This window comes from Eleginops maclovinus, chromosome 1 (genome assembly GCF_036324505.1).
Source record: "Eleginops maclovinus isolate JMC-PN-2008 ecotype Puerto Natales chromosome 1, JC_Emac_rtc_rv5, whole genome shotgun sequence".
Taxonomy (NCBI): domain Eukaryota; kingdom Metazoa; phylum Chordata; class Actinopteri; order Perciformes; family Eleginopidae; genus Eleginops; species Eleginops maclovinus.
Window position 1 is genome coordinate 10,954,731 of NC_086349.1, and position 16,875 is coordinate 10,971,605.

Here is a 16,875-nt window from a genome sequence, read left to right on the forward strand (position 1 = left end):
CTGTCTGCACTACAAAGGTCCCGTTGCATGTTGGGTACAATACTCCCAGGGCGCTGTTTGCGCATGCGCGACAGAAAACTCCATTATTTTTTTTGCTCGGAATCTGTAAGAAAAAAAAACAGTGGGAAACTGTGAATTTGGGATTACGTGAATCGTTATGGTTGTCGGAATACATTTGAATGCTAGACGGGTTCGCCGAGTGGAGAGCAAAGCAGCGGCTGGATAACTGTGCACCGGGAGCGGGACATCCTACAGTCTTGTTGGGACACTCCAGAATCAAGTAAATTTCAGTCAGTTAGCTCTGTTATCCTAGCTGCTAGCGTTAGCCCCGAGATCCCAGGCGCAGTAAAATGAAGCGTTATTGCCCTTTGTTTTTAAATCGGTCTGGCAGACGTTGCCTAAACGCTGAGAACTGAATGAGCCTGCTAATACGCAATTTGAATGATGGGATTGTTGATTTTACGGTTATTTAATGAAGTATTGGCCGTTTTCAAAACATTCTCTGGCTAGTCCGTTAGCTAGCCAGCTAACTCTTGATTCTCCCGCGAGCCAGAAAAGCGAAGAGTCCAAAACTTCGCCACCACAGAGAGAGCCCGACCAGAGACAGGCTGATAGGTCCCGCTAACATTAACCGTAGCTTACGCTGTCAATAAGTAAGTGCATTATGTTGATCAAATTCATAGTGCTTTTTGCAAAGTGCTAGTGTTTCTGGATCGCTTCTGGAACCTTAGCTAACATGTAAGAGTTTTGCATCGGAGTGTTTTGTGCGCCTGACAGCTGTCACGACAACATAGTACAAAGTAGGATAGCCTGCTAGCTTAGCTGTTAGCCTAGCTGCTAGCCTGCCGTGGACCAGTCGTGCAGTTAATAAGCTATTGTTATGCATACAACAGAGATGTCGACTTAAGCTAAACTACAATTTCAATTACATTTTAATTTTACACGCTTTTCATGTTGCCTATTTTTGATCTTGTATTTTGTTTGTTGGATGGCAGCTGCTTATATTGTAGCTAAACATCCAATAGACCACGGGCCTATCCAAACACACCCTCCCACTTCAAAGTATCCCCAGCTTGCTCTGAAGTTGTATTCTTTTTGAGAGAGTAATGCGTCCGGTGTGATTATTATTTTATTTTTGTAATAAGCTTGGATCACATAAACAGCAGTAATGCTTAATTACATTAGCTGTTTATCCTGGCTGTTCCTGTCAGATTACATAATCCACCTTACTTTGCAGGCTCTCCCATCTTCATCCAAGACCCTACTCTGATGTGAACTGAACAAACAAATCTGCTGGAGTCCTCCTCTAAATTGAAGATCTGCTTGGTAGCTGAGGAAAATCCAGCTGTTTCGGCATCAAGTGAGGTTTCACTGGCAGTCTGTGTGCTTCTAATCCACCAGCATGTACATTGGACAGTGGACACCCTAGCAAAAACAGATCCTGGCTTCTCAAAGATGACAAGGTAAGCTACATGTGCTTTAGCAATTTAATTTTTTTAGTGCATAACCTTTACATCAAAGTGAAAATATTTGTATTTGCCTTGGCCACACCCACTGGTAAACAGTTGTTGGTTTTGAAAATACTACAATATGTTGAATCTTGATTTGCCATGAGCTTGCACACAAAATTAGTAAATGTTCTGTATTTGGGCAGGCTTTTTTAGGGATGTGGGGACAGCTGAAAAGTACAGTCTCAGTAATTCACACTGAAATGTGTATACATTAAATGGTCAGCCTTTCTTAAACTATTCTTTATGGTTCTGTTTAAAGAAGACTCAAGTCATCCTTTCCCGCGTAATCATTTGGTGCTGTATTGTTAGGTAAATGTGGCGCACACACATGCAAGTTGGAGCACTCAAAACATTATGCAGAGACATTCGTTCATGCATTTTATGCATGCATGTATTTATTTACTTAGTGAGCCAATGTGAGGCACAACAAACTACACTGACACTAACTATATTTGCATGTATGCATTCATTTTTAAAATAAGTTCAGCTGGGGTGGGTTTGTGGGCACTATAAATAAACTTGACTTGACTATTTTTAAGCCCTGATAAAGTGTCCTTCCATTGATTGAAATGTGATACCGAATATACAATGAAATTACTGCTATTACTCATGCTGTAGGACGTTTTTTATTCTGTTATTTAAAAAAGTCAAGACAGTGACAATGGCTTTTTAAATACAAAACAAGGATTATCTGCCGAAAGAAATTTGTAATAATTAGAAAGAAAACCCTGGTGTCTTCTAAGATACTAATATTAACATTTTGCTGCTCTTCCAAGGTGCTGGCAGGCCGCAGCTACAAAATGATGGGAGGCAGTGAGACTGTCAGTGGGGACAAGGATGGGGTCCGCACCACTGCAATACACGTCCCCATCGGCTGGCAGAGGAGAGTGGATGGCGGGCAGGTGATCTATGTCAGGTGGGTTCATTCAGTTGAAAAGGAAATCATGGCCCCGGCGCAACTGGCTGGGGCACCTGCATCGTATGCCGGCGACCCGGGTTCGATTCCCGACCCGTGGTCCTTTCCGGATCCCACCCCGACTCTCTCTCCCACTTTCTTGTCACTCTCCACTGTCCTATCCGATTAAAGGCAAAAAGCCCCCCCCAAAAAAAGAAAAGGAAATCATAGGCTGAATAATTGGAGAAAAACAAATATCGTGATGGCATATTAACCTTTACTAGAAATGCATAAATGGTTTTATCAAATGCGTTACATCATCTGTTCTTTATTCAAATGTTCAAAATCCAGAAGAGGGTTTTTCTAAACTTCTACTCAATATTATTATTTTTTTAAATAGCTACATTTCTGATTTCAAAGTTTTGTTCTCTTTAAAACTCTGGGATAAAGTGGGACATCAGAGCTTCTCTAATACAGCAGTCAGACTGTCTGAATCAGTCATGTAAACAACAACAGCTTTCAGTTTGTCCAGCCCTAAATATGGCCATGAGTGCTGGAAATTTTCCAATCTCAATAAGAATTTGTAATATTGAGATCTATTGTTGTTCTTTACTTTGAGTTTGCTGTTACAGTTTGTCTTTTTCTTCTATCTGTAGTCCTAGTGACACTGCCCTATGCTCTCTGGACGAGGTCAAGTCCTATCTGTTGACTGATGGCACCTGCAAGTGTGGTCTTGAGTGTCCACTCATCATCCATAAGGTAAAAAAGGCCAATATGCTTTATATTCATGTGTGTGTGTTGTTTAAGGGTGGTTTTACAGACAACATAACTTGCACTATATCCAGGGGAGAATCTACGGGGGGGCAAGGGGGGGCAGCTGCCCCCCCCTACTGAAGAGCTTTGCCCCTCCAGCTGCCCCTCCTAACTTTTTTTACTTTAAACTTTATTTGGTAAATGGAAACGCCCCTATGTGCACAACTTTTTCAAAGCATTAAACAAAGCAATACTTTGACCTAATTATTTTAATTTTAAAAGTAACCTAAAGCCCCTAAAATATTTTGCTACGGCCTGCATAATATGCGCGCCGCGCATTGTAGCATACACACAGCAGCTGAGAGAGCAGCGACTGAGCTGTCCCCAGCATCTGAAGGTGAGGTCCATTACCCCGCGGAACATTCTGTCCTTGTATTGATTTAAGTAAGGACACAAAGAGTTTTAATACACAATATTAAAAACGGCGTGTTTGTTTTAACAGACGGGCGCCTTTTCAGGCCGTTTCCTTCCAACTACACAGTGACAGTACTTGCTAGGAGATCGATCATTTTTATTTTGTAAACTAAGCAGTTAAAAAAATACGTAGGTTAACCTTACATGTCACAGCAAAGAATTAATAAATTAAAACAGCTTACATTGCATATGTTTACTGCATAGACGGTAAATAGAGGTGTACCGTCAAACTGAGAAAATACAATTTGAGTAAATAGTGTGAACACAAAGGGTTTAATGTGTTTTCTTTTCAGATTTTTTAAAAGTTAATTTCATTTCTACATGGCCCTACAGTGTAATGTATTACAAAGATTTTAACTACTGCTTTACATCTTGAGTCTTGCAGGCCAGGGCTGGAGAAATTCAACAAAAAATTTAAAGAAAAGGGGATATTGCTTATTTCTTTTGCACAAAAAGTCAGAGAACTGAAAAGAAGGACAAGAGAGAGGGAAATGAAAAAGCAGAGGAGAGTACACCAGAGGGACCAGGAGGGTCAGAACAGGAGAAGGCCACAGAAGGAGATGAAGATATGGCTAGAGAAGAAGTGGTTGTGAGAAATGAAGAAGACGGTTCAGACTCAGAAAGAGGGACAGAACTAGGAAGTCAGAGGGAGGCTGAGGAAGATGGCAGGGAGGCAGTTGCTATTCTAGCTGGACCCCATGGTATGTTTTTATTACCCATCCATTACAGTAGTATAGCATTGCATGTCACTCGCATAAACGTCACATTAAATAACATGTCAATTCCTGCTTTGTGTTTTATGTGTTATACAGGATTACTTGCGTAAAGATTTACAAATGCATCTTATTATATTAGTGATTATGATCAAACTAAAAATGTAAAACAAATGCCGTGCCCCCCTTCAAAAACCTCTTGCCACCCTTTTGACACCCCATGTAAAATTTTCTAGATCCGCCACTGACTATATCCCAATATTATCTGGTCTTTTGAGAATTGATTGTGGATATACACATATTTTAACACCTTTACATCTCTTCGAACTCACCTGACCAGTGTGGTCAGCTAGTTATATTATTCATTAGTTTGGACACTGAGGATATCAATACCTAAAAAACGTTCCAATACAAGACCTTGTGTTTCCATAAAGGAATAGTACAATTAAGTAAAATTGAAGGTGATATTCAAGTAGCATGGAACTTATTTGAAGCACTGGAAGGCTTTTGCTGCATAGGAGATGCAGACATGTGACATACCGCGCCGCACGTATTGAATTAATTATCCATGACCAACTTTTTGAATTAAATGTGTCCATCATGGTCAACCTTAGAAAGAGTTCAGTTTGTCTGCAGTAAGAAATGATCATTGTGACCCCTGGTTTTCACCACTGGTTCCCTTAAAGCTCATACATTTAATCAAATGTTATGCAAAGATTTCTCACAGAATTCGGTCTAAACCTCGTTTTATCTTGCATCCTGCAGGTTTTCAACTTCACTGTGGGAGTGAAGGTGGAGCAGCAAAGCCAGCCACTAGGCAAGGCTGAGCAGGACATGACCAAACTGTGTAACCATCGCAGGAAAGTGGTCGCCATGGCTGCTCTCTGTCGGAGTATGCAGGCCTCACAGCTGCCATATGCCAACCTTCATCATCCAGGTAACATGCTGCTCCTGTACCTTCCTGCCATAAACCAAGTTATTTAAAAGAAGATTTAGTCAACAGGAGCTGATCAGCATTCATATTTTAAAGGTTCTATAGTACAAGATGATAACAAAAACATTATTTCTGAAGCAATGTTTTTGTGTTTGGTTGAGTGCTAATCCAACCGTCTTGGAGGGCTGCAATGAGACTATCCAAGTGGCAGTGCTTTGTCAGTATCATCAGTGTGGGGAATGAATTGGGGATGAAGTTTTATTTTTGAAATGATACGATTATTATTACGCTTTACCATGTGATTACATTGTCCTAAACCACATGCCTGAAATACAGAATCAGATGTTTTACTTAGTTTCTCGCTCCTCGCTCTCTTGTCTCCCATTTCCTTTTTTCCTTCTCTGAACTCTCTTATTTTGCTCTCTGGTTTGTATCTGTGATATGGGAGTCAACCTCAGTAATCAGAGAAACTGTAACATGATCCATATCCATTTTTAAATAGACCTTTATTGATTGAGCTTGAAGCAGTAGAAACAGAAAGAGCTAAACGTTTCTAATTTCCCTCAGGAAAGGGGCAGACTTTCTTCATAGTGTGTATGATCAGAAACATCATAGGAGTAGATGAAGGAGGTACGGTAGAGAAGGACGGTACGGTGCAGTGCCCCAGCCAGTTGCGCCACGGCCGGGGCCCTCCTTGAAGGAATTCTTACTTTTTTTCAAATAATTGTTTCGAGTTACGAATTGTCCCCAGAATCCTTAGGTTACATTGAGAACATCGACACATGACGTTGACAGCCATTTTGACAGCCACGATCGCAGGTAGCGACTTGTTTACTACCGTGAAAGCGGAAGTAGGAAGCGTCAGGTCAGAGCTTGCCCTTCGGCGCATAACATACGTCATTACCAAACATTAGTGATTGGTATAGGAACTCCAATGATTTTAAACTTCAGACAAGTTTCCACCCATTACAGTAATCCAAATCCAATGACGCTGTTCCAGACGGTCTGCCGGAGAGAATCGAAGTCAAACAGGCTGGTATTACCAGGCTACCAGACAACCCTTAAAAACCAAATGATAATAATTAATTTTACTGTTAATGTGCATGAAAGCCACAGAGAGACAGGAAAAGGATAGAGGGAAGAGGCAGCAACGGGCTGCATGTTGAATTCAAACCCAGGCCTCTGCAGTAAGGACTCGCTCTACCAGGTGAGCTACCGGTGTGCCACGAAAACTACTGATATGTTCGTAACGGTAATGTACTTCTGTGCTGGAAACAGAAAATATAAGGCAAAAATCATGTGCTGCAGTTCGTGATCACTTTGTTTGCTCAGATGATTTGTCTTGCAGCAGTTTATCTCCAATAATACCTTCTTGTAAGGTGAACCCAGCATGATATTCACTTTTTCTGTCAAAGTGCTCTCCTTGATTTCGTCTTAAAACTTTCTCAGTGTTTCTTCTTCATGATAAGTATTCTTAAAAAATGCAGTTGCCATAAAGATTTGTTTTTCAGACTTTGGTACTTTGCTTCACCCTCTCATATCGACTTATGTTTCAAATAAAGTGGTGCCGTTATTGTGACTACATCCACTTCTTACTAATTTGTTTCTTTTTAACACAAATCTCCTAAAGGGCACACACTGTATTGGGAACATAACAATCACATTTTGACAATTAACACTTTACATCAACAACCATCATGACAATGTACTAGCTTTATGTACCAAAGGTTGATATATCGTATATTGATATTTTCATGGGCTCTTTAGAAGACCAAAATGTTTTTGTGTTGTATTATTTGACATCCACTTGGGACAAATTGTATTTTGTGAAACTTAAGTTATGGTTAATGAAAGGTATCAGTTCTTCTTCTCGTATTTGGTAGCATTCCCATGTACAGTCATTGAGACTGAGCATGGCTTCAAGATTGCAAGCCAATTACATCAAGCATCAAAATGCTCCACCTGAGCACTCAGACATGGGAGAATTTAAATTCTCAGTTATTAGTTTATGGACTGTATGCAAGACCTTTTATGAAAGCAGAGAAAGGGACTTCACCGTAACCCATATTTCCTGCCAAATTGAACTCACAAAGATATTTGTGTGTGTGTGTGCCCACATCCAGAGATGAGCAGTGGAGTGGACATCCGGGATTCGAAGCGAGCTCTCTTGGAGCGTGAAGAGGAAGACCATGGCATTTACCATCATCCCAAACTCCACCCAGCCCCAGCACGTCCCCACAGCAACCTCCACATGACCCCCTGTGCCAGCCCCAAATCCTCCCACCACTTCATCTACCCGTACAACGGTTCCTCCCCTGTCCTCCACACAAACTCTCACCATCCGCTAGAAGCTTTGAGAAGACTCAACCATCCTTCCTCCTCCTCCAGCTCCTCTACCACCTCCTCATTCCCAGCCTACAGCGCTGCCCAGAGGTCGCCCCGCACCCCCACACCTCAAGGTCAAAGAACGCCCAAAACCCCGGAGACGCCGGGTTCTCCTCGTCTAGGGCCCCTCTCTTCACCTCCACCCTTTTCCCCTATGGGTGGAGGAGGAAGAGGAGCACAGACTCACGCTCATCACTCTCATGGTGTCATTGTGGGAGGTTCCCCCCTCTCTCCCCCTCCCTCCCTCTCCCCCTCTGTCTTTAACATGAACTGTGTGTCTCCTCACCAGCGCTCCCGCCACCCTTCAGCCTCTCCTTCCCCAATCTCTGATCAGGGAGGAGGCTTTACAGCAGCGGCAGGAGGACTGATGGGAAGTAACTTGCATCAGAGGAGGAAATCCTCCTCTTCCTCTCCACACTCTCCTCTCCCAGGTGGCTCCCCAAACCCCAGCCCCCACTTCCCCAAGTACAAGCTGGAAGACATCTTGGAGCAGTTTAAGAACTCAGGCAACAGCAGCACTAATAACCACCACCTCCTTATCCCGATTAACTCCTCATTACTGACCAACCAAAGCAGTAGCAACCCTAACGCTCTTTCCTCTAAACCCTCCAAGACCACCGCAAGTCCCATTCAGAGCGCAGGACCACCAGCTTTTGGGTTGAACTCCGCAGGGACTTCTAGTTTACCTCTGGGGCCGTATCTGAACCACCACCACCATCACAGCCATCAGGGGAAGGTGCCTCACCCGGCCTCTTTCCCCGCGAGCAGCCTGCTCTCTGCTGCTGCTAAGGCCCAGCTGGCGAACCAGATAACCCAGGGCCAGAGCTCCAAGGCAGAGGTCTTGCAGGAGGCACAGCAACAACAGTCATCAAAGGTAACAAACAGCACTTTACATAACAGCCACCCTCCCTCCTCCCATGCTTCTACTAGGCTTCTCCATCCCTCCCTTGCAGCAGCGTCCTCAGTCCTTTTCCCTCCCTCTCACTCTCTGGCCCAGTCCCTGGCGTCCTCCTTGCCCCACCTGCCTCCCGTGGCAGAACGCAATGCGTCACACAGGAAGAGGCAGCGGCGGTCTCCCACAGTGCTCAGCATGCTTCGAGACACCCAGCAGCTGGTTAACGGGCCGCGGAGGACCCCACCAGGAGAGGCCATTTCTGCTACTGTCATCAACCTATCATCCTCCTCTTCCTCTACCTTTTCCTCCTTGCACTCCTCCTCTACCTCAGCTGTGCAGAACCAGAATGCTACCATGTTAGAAAACCATCACAATCTCCTTCCCGGGAAGACACAAAGGCTCTCTGGTCCCAGACAGATGGCACACCTGTCCAGACAAACGGAAGCTCTGGATTTCACTACAGGCTCGGCGACTACCCCTCTAAGTTTGGACCCTCCCACCCAGCCTCTGTCCGCGCTGTTGCACCTGCTCAGCGTGCAGAACGCACAGGCCTCAGCTTCTGCTCAGCCAGGATCTATGTCCAATGAAGGAGGCAGACACACTAACAAACAAAGCCCCAGACGCTCCCCATCCTCTCCCGCCCCTCATTCTAAGGTTAGACACTCACAAACCCGGTCACCGTGCCGAACTGGTAACACTAATCCTCTCCCATCGGTGCTACAGCCTCTTTCTCCTCCCCCCACGTCCTCACAGTTCAGATCGGTGCAGTCTCCCTCGCGTCCTCAGTCCACTAAATCAAGTCCTCTACAGAGACATTCTCCATCTTATTCAGTGCTGTCTAACTCGCATTTAGCTTTACACAACAGCAGCAGTCCGTCTCGCCATATGTTTCCCTCCCATCAACCAGCTGAGCACCACATTCCTACAATAGACTCTCTTTCCCAGACTCCATTGCGGGAAACAGAGGAGATGGGTAGTAACAGCATATCTGCATCGGATGACCTGAGTCATTCTCAAGGCAGTGTTTCTATGGCGATATCCAGCTCCCCGAAACCTCTTGATCTTAGCAACCATGTCCTGGCCCTTCTCGCAGCATCTTCCACTGCATCCCCGGGGGAGGGCTGCTCCCCCGACCGTACCGCTGATGTTGTGATGTCTTCCCAAGGAAATCCCACTGCAGGTAAATATATATTTTTTTGTGTTTGCAGTCTTGAAAGCTAACCTTAACTTTATCAGCATGTTGAAGAAATGTAACTTTTGGAGAGAATACTGGAGTATCGATATTGCAAAACATTGTTATAGCTGCCTTTTTTAATGCACTGTTTCATTGCTGACTATCAGTCGCTCAGGCTTCCCCACAGTTGATTCTTCTATGAAACCCTGCTCAGCTGAAGACCCCTGTTATAATATCTGGTTATTGATTGAGTTGGCTGCCTGATCAGAAGTCAATGATTTGTGTCTCTGCCACAGGAACAGAGGAGCCTAGATGTGTAGACCCGAAAGTGACCAAACCTCCAGCAGCCATGAGCCCTGGACCCCCTATCTCCTCCCGTCTCGGGGATAATCCCAGTCCTCATACACCTTCAGGGGTGGGCGACTCCACCTCTCACTTACCTCTGGCAGAGGCCTTCCCATTCATGAACCAAGAGCAGCTGCTCCAGCTGCTGTCATCCACAGGAGGTCTGCCATCCCTCCTGGACCCTGCAGTCCTGGCTTCATTGCCCCTTGGGGGGTTGTGGTTGGGAGGGCAAAATGCACAGATACCCCCTGCCAATGCCACACCACAAACACCACAGACTCTTGCAGAGCAGCAGCACTCCGAGCAGCAGCTACTGATGCAGCAGCAGGACCATCAGCAGAAGCAGCAGCACATCAACAATCCCCTGTTCCCCCTGCTGCCCTTGTTGAGCGGTGCCCACGGGGAGCTGCCTCTGAACCTTTTGGGCCTGCTTAACCCGCTCCTACCCCCAGGCTCAACTCCTACCCCAGGACAGGATTCTGATTTAGGGCTAACAGAAAAACCAAGCCTTCAGGCTCTGCTGATGGCCTCCCTGTTGCTTGGACAACAGCATGCGTCTTTGTTACCTCTGTCTGGGCTGGGTCAGTTGAGCCAGGTGAGCCTGGAGGTTCCTCTCCAGCAGCCTCAGCACATCCCCAACACTCTGGAGGGCCTCACCTTGGATAAGACCTCCGGCCTCCTGGATCCATCGGCCCTCTCAGCCGCGGGACTCCTGGAGGTCGCCCAGGGCCTCCTCCCCATCCCTCCAGGAGCTGAGGGCTCTATGCAGGCCCTGCAGTCTCTGCTCCTCTCTGCCGCTCTTCCTCCTCCCCACGCAGCCTTCCTGCCCCTCAGCCCTGCCCTTCTCAATGCTGCCCTGAGCTCTGCTGAGCTCCACCCGCCCCCCCACACCCAATTAGCTCCTGCACAGCAAACCCAACATACCCATCCTCAGGTAGGCTCCACTTTCTCCTGTAGCTGCTTCCTCTGAGCTGCTCCTAATTTCCATTCAAAACCTTTGAGCTCAATCCTCTGTTTTCCTCTACAACTGAAATATGTTTTCCTCAATTATTTTCAAATCAAGGCCTCATAAAACTCATTGTTTTTTTGGTTGGTTAAAGTATGAATATCTGAATGTCCTTAAGGTGTGAATGGTGTGACTTATTCTGAGTTTTGCTTTTATTTTTTTATTCAGTCTATTGTATCTTTTCCCTGATCCTCTAACTAAACTCCTTTTCTGTCCTCTGCAGGTACCCTCTGATACTGGTGTTGACACCCTCATCCCTCTATCTCTTCAAGGCAAGGACAACCCCATCCTCCAACAGCTACTGCCCACTCTGCTTAACTCTGCTCTATTAGGTGAGTGGGTGCCCACCTGGTAAGTATTGTGTAAAGATGAAGTCAGTATACTAATAATTGAAGTCATACCAGGAAAATCTATCACTGCTCTCAGTATATCACCTTTAAACAATGGCATTATTTAGCAGTAAGCCATTATGTGAGCTCATCTTTGAAATGTGTCTTTGCAGGAGATCTTTCCGCCATCACAGGCCTCCACAACATGTTGGGGATTGGAGCAGGTTCCATCCTCCTGCCCCCGGTGCAGACCTCTGCATTGGGCATGCCTCTTCTGCAGGGTCCTGATGGAGCCATCAACTTGCTCAACAACATACAGGTAGGCAACAAGCACGCTGCTTAGTGGATAAGCATTCAGGGAGCAGCTTCTTATTTTCAACCGCCCTTCATCATTTTGATATGCTTTTCAATGAAAATGAAATAAAATATGGAAAAAGTATAATACCCTCTAATATTGCAAATCCTCTGGTAGTTGCAATGTCTATCAAAACCATTCGGTCCTAGTCTACAGCTGAGTGTTCATGTTATACATTTGTTAAACATAAATTTAACAAATCATAAAATAAGTATGTAATCAGATTCCAAAACATGAACGATTCTTTTTCATTTTTTCTTGCAAGCTTATTACATCATTTACAAATACAGCAGCAAAAGTTGATAATTTGCTTTTGGATTCTTCCCTGACATCTGTTTTGGGGTCTTTGTTATTGATGGTCTTACCTTGTGTGTGCCTCCAGCTAAACCTTGCACCACCCTCAGAAGGAGAGAAGCCAATGCCCTTGCAGGAAACGCAAAATCCTTCCCGACAGGAAGACATTCCAGCCAGTCAGATGGCTCCCAGTCCTGTTCCGGCTCCAGTTTCAGCCCCTGCACAGGAACACACCCCACCCCCACATCGGGGATCTGAGGGCAGGTCTGTCATAGATCCCTACACCTCTTTCATGGACACGATTTATACCTCCTTCCTTCAAGTCAGCGCTAAAGAGCAGGAAGGCAGGGCCCACATGGGGCCATCTGACCTCACTTCACCCTTCTGTGCCTTACCACCGGTTTCTTTCCCTGTGGAACATCAAACCCCGTCCACCTCTGTCCCGACTCTGCCCCAGGCAAGTGCCCCGGTCTCCCTCAGCCCGCGTCGGGCCTGTTCCCTGCGCAACCCAGACTTATCCAGACTCAGCTTGGAAGCAGCAGCCCATTCCCCAGCCCAGGGGACGCCCAAACCCACTGAGGAAGGCTCTACATCACACTTACAAAGGAGACGGGCTATGGTGGGGGGACACACTCACCCAGAGCCTCCTCTGCCATCTATATACCTTGAGGAGGCTAAGACAGACTGTAGGGGGCAAACTGCAGCTGTGTGCCCCTATGTAGAGGCAGGGGTAGATAGGCAGGGGCATCTTCCCCACACAGGGTACCTCAGTCCCAGGGATGGATGCAGTGGGAGGCCCAATGAGGAGACAGCTGGGACATTGCTGCGCACCGAGCAAGGAAGGGTGAGTGATTCCATAAAGATTCTTAGAGGTGCACATTTTGCAAAGTCTGACCTACATATCATGAGTGTCTTTATTCCTAGGTGATATAAATGACAGCATTCACAAACCTTTCTATAACTGTTCTTTTCCTTTCTGATGGAAAGAAACTCTACGGTTCTTTCTTGAATTGGGTTCACTTGGAAGTGTCTGGTGTCGTAATGCTTTTAAGGCTGTTCCTCCATGGCCTATGACCTGCAGTTGTTACAAATGATGGGCTTTATATCTCCTACACTCGCTCTGAAGAACATCATACTGATGACTCTACTTATTTTTCCATTCTGACACATAAAACCATCATGCGGCACATTTGTGAAGTATACCTGCAAGACCTTCTGATATGTTTTATTTCTGTATCTCTAAAGCGAAGGAGCAAGAACTGTAATATGATGATTGACTTAAATGACTTTCGATTAAGATTTCTCGTTTTACCTCCCAAGGATCAAGCTGGAGCAGCGGGTGGAGCAAGGAGAGGAAGGAAAAGGAAACAAACGTAAGCAGTTTACTTCTCAGACACGTTTTAGAATTGCCTGGAGAAATCAATTCCCAGTAAAAAGTGGCTTCTGTCAAGACTTGGCACTGTAATGAATCAGTGTGTTAGGCATGCTTTCTGTGATGTTTCATAATAACCGTGCCATCAGGTTAATGTGTTTTTATTATACTGTAAAGAGTATTCATGCGTTTCTTCTCTTTGTTTACATCAGGCTACAGAATGTGTTAGAAGACTTCAGAGACATGGATGCTACAGCACTAGAGGAAACCAAGGCTACGGTAAGCCCCCCCTCAGTGACTGATCTGTGGTTTAGTCATCTACAGGTTGTAAATAACCCCTAGCTAGTATTATTGAACTGTTTTGAGTCTGACTATTTCCAAGCCACCTGACTTTCCTTACTTTTAGGCATGACCTTGTTTACCCCCCATTGTTTCTCAAAAAACATTGAGGTTACTACTAGAGCTTGGGATTTTATATCGAAAGATCCAAAGACTTTCCCTCCTCTAGCATCACCATGAGGTTCACACTTGTGTCTTGACATTTATTGCCTTGATGATAGACATGCTTGTTCCCCTTCAGGATTAATTGCCAGACCCTGAATCAGTTTGAGGAGCAGCGATGAGTGTGCATTTCTGACTGCAGTTGTTAATTCTTTCCACCGCTGGGGGGCTGATGTGACTGTATATCTCTGTTTCTCGCTGCAGACAGCGCTGCTGAAGCCCGAGAGGTCGGTCCGCGGCAGGAGGCGACGAGGCGCCAGGTCTCAGAGGCAGTGATTGGTGGAGGGAGCTGTAAGTCAGAGCTGTTCACCAATCAAAGGCGGCCAGACGCCTCACTATCCACCTCCATCTTCACCACTGTGTAGAGCTTTCTTTTATTGATTCAACTGCACTAATATTATGCCGTTGTCATGTCAACCATTGTTGTGGCAACCACTATAAAAAAAAACATACTGAGAAATCTAGTCTGAACGTTAATTTATAAAAAAAAAGGTGAGTGGACACTTTCACTACTCTTAGTTGTAGTTCACAAAATAATGGTTGCTTGACTTTGTGATCAGAGATCTGTCAATGATGGTTGGTGAATTACATCTATAGGAAAACACAAACATAAGTACTGTTTTCTTATCATTGTATAACTGTGAGTCAGGATTAAGCCCAACTACTTGAAGGAAACTCTGTTGAAAGTGTGTACGTGTGTGGATGTGTGTGTCTTTATGTGTCTGAGCGTGTGTGGACAACAGTGCTGTTGCTGAGCCTCTCACTGTCCAACGGTTAGGAAAAATGTCATTCTGGTCTTAGACCCATCTGTTTGTGAGATAAAGGGTTATTTGCAGAGGCACACAGGGGTTGTATTTCATGGAAAAGTTTTGAAGGTTTTCAGAAGGTGCTGGAAGAGAATATAAGAAGGAACACACTTGAGTTTTTATCTTTTCCGACATAAGATACATTTTATATGGGACAAGCCAAGGATATAATGTTCACCGGGTCAGGTTTCATGATCAGTTTACATCAACCAGCGGTCACACAGATAATGTAAGCATTATTTCATGTGTCCTGTGAGATGTTTCTTAATTGTACATCACTGATTATTTTTGGAATTGAGAAACATTCATTTAATAAATGAAGTCCTTTCGTACAACTCTTCAAATCACCTCATAGCACGGTCTGGCAGGTCGGGGAAATTAGGTGACTCTGACACCAGCCACATAAATGATATGTGGAACAATTCAGAAAAATTATAGTTTGTCGTATTTTGCCAACCCACTGTCACATGCTGTCATTTGTTGCTGTGATGAATTCCATGTAGCTGTGGTGTGATGGAGAATATTTATTATATCTGTCAACCCAATACTCACCCAAGCTTCACCCTCAGCCATGGGATAAATGTCTGGAATAGATATTACATTTTGAAATGAAATATCAGCAGGAATCATGAGTTAGTACAAAGTTTAGTACGTCCTTTGGTTGGTTGAACGAATGGCTGGAAACGTAAACACGGGGAGCGATGACGTCTTACATGTCTGTGTGTTTCTGTGGATTTGGAGTAAAATCCTCCCTCTGTCTCCTCATGTCACTGTTTGAGCTTTCCTCCACACACTGCCCTGCCCCAAGAGTACTGGCATCTCTTGCTGTATTTAAAAGAAGAATAAAGAAAAGTGAAAAAGAAAGCAGATTATGCAATTTCTACACTTGGAGATTTGTACATATGTATAGTTAATGTGTTTTATTTTGATTTTATATTGTTAGAGAAAGAGACAAGAGAGAAAACAATGAATTGTGAATTTTTCTGGGAATTGTAATTATGTATTTTTCTCATTCTACCCTTTTCTTTCAATACTTATGTTTAAAAAGACGATTAAATTGTGGACTGTAGCTTTCTTTTTTATATGGGAGTCTTTTTTATTTAATATTAAACTATTTACAGAAAATGTACCCTGTGTTGATTTCTATTATGAAAGGATGTTAACTTATAGGTATCTGAGTTGTTATTTTAACCCACCCATTATTAGATAAGGATTGTGTTGAACATGGTGCTGTTGCAGCAAAAAAAAAAAAAAATCAAGACATGTTTTCATTGCCCCCGGATAAAGTGTCGTATTTGCACTCTGGTAAATCGAATGTAAATATACACAATTTAAAGGAGAACAATACTGTATAACAGTTTACTCTACTTAGACTAATGCAAATTAATTTTGCAGATAAAGGTTTCCTACAGTAAAATACAGGGTCAACTGCAAGTAGTTTTTTAATGAAAACTTAAATGTAGGATTATTTCTGTTCTGTTAGTTTTCTATATTAATCGTTTTATCAAGGTATCCTTAAAATAATATCAGTCTTTATAATAAAAATGCCCTTTTTAATTAAAAGATCTGCTCAATATGACAAAATTATAAAGAGAATTGAATTAAAGGAGAATTTGTTTGCAGGTACATCCATATCCCCATATTTTATTATTAAAAATATAGAGGATTGTGCAGCCTTGAGTGTTCAATGGTTGCATTCTCTATCGTATTTGTATCACCAATTTGTTAAATATTTAGTATAAGATGCATTATTTTCAAATGGCTATATGTTTTTACTTTTTACATTGTGCCGTGTCATCCCAGTCTCATCAGCCACTGATGCTTCTTCAAGGTGAGGCATTAAGTCATCATTTAATCAATCATCTCCACTTCCTTCCCATAATGTTTCCCGATGCCTTCCAAGAAACGGCCTACGGTCAGGTATGGTGGAGGGGCCTCAGTATGACTGAGGGTTAGTCACTGCATCATCGGGCCTGGTAGCTGCTGCTCTGCACAAAGTAATGAAATGAGGATTCGTGGCGCTGCATGTGAGGATGTGACGCTGCAACACGGGCTCTGCTTACCATCTGGCTGTGGGGATGCTGAGCTGAGGATGACGAAGCTGTGTGGTTACCGCTTTAAAGGCACGGATGC

General features: G+C 44.1%; 1 protein-coding gene across 3 annotated transcripts; it reads left to right on the forward strand.

Moving 5' to 3' along the window:
- The first annotated feature begins 71 nt into the window (after window positions 1-71).
- Window positions 72-15,871, forward strand: mbd6 (methyl-CpG binding domain protein 6). Of its 3 annotated transcripts, none has more exons than XM_063889000.1 (13): window positions 72-280; window positions 1,238-1,463; window positions 2,288-2,427; window positions 3,063-3,165; window positions 5,112-5,283; window positions 7,404-9,740; window positions 10,031-11,013; window positions 11,309-11,417; window positions 11,588-11,733; window positions 12,152-12,907; window positions 13,384-13,436; window positions 13,648-13,714; window positions 14,141-15,871. In XM_063889000.1, the coding sequence occupies exons 3-13, from the start codon at window positions 2,312-2,314 to the stop codon at window positions 14,210-14,212; spliced, it is 4,914 nt and encodes a 1,637-aa protein (XP_063745070.1). In that variant the 5' UTR covers window positions 72-280; window positions 1,238-1,463; window positions 2,288-2,311; the 3' UTR covers window positions 14,213-15,871. The 3 variants fall into 3 exon arrangements, with proteins under 3 accessions (XP_063745070.1, XP_063745079.1, XP_063745088.1); XM_063889009.1 differs by lacking the exon at window positions 72-280 and adding an exon at window positions 308-653; XM_063889018.1 differs by lacking the exons at window positions 72-280; window positions 1,238-1,463; window positions 2,288-2,427; window positions 3,063-3,165; window positions 5,112-5,283 and adding an exon at window positions 5,945-6,487.
- Window positions 15,872-16,875: the final 1,004 nt, after the last annotated feature.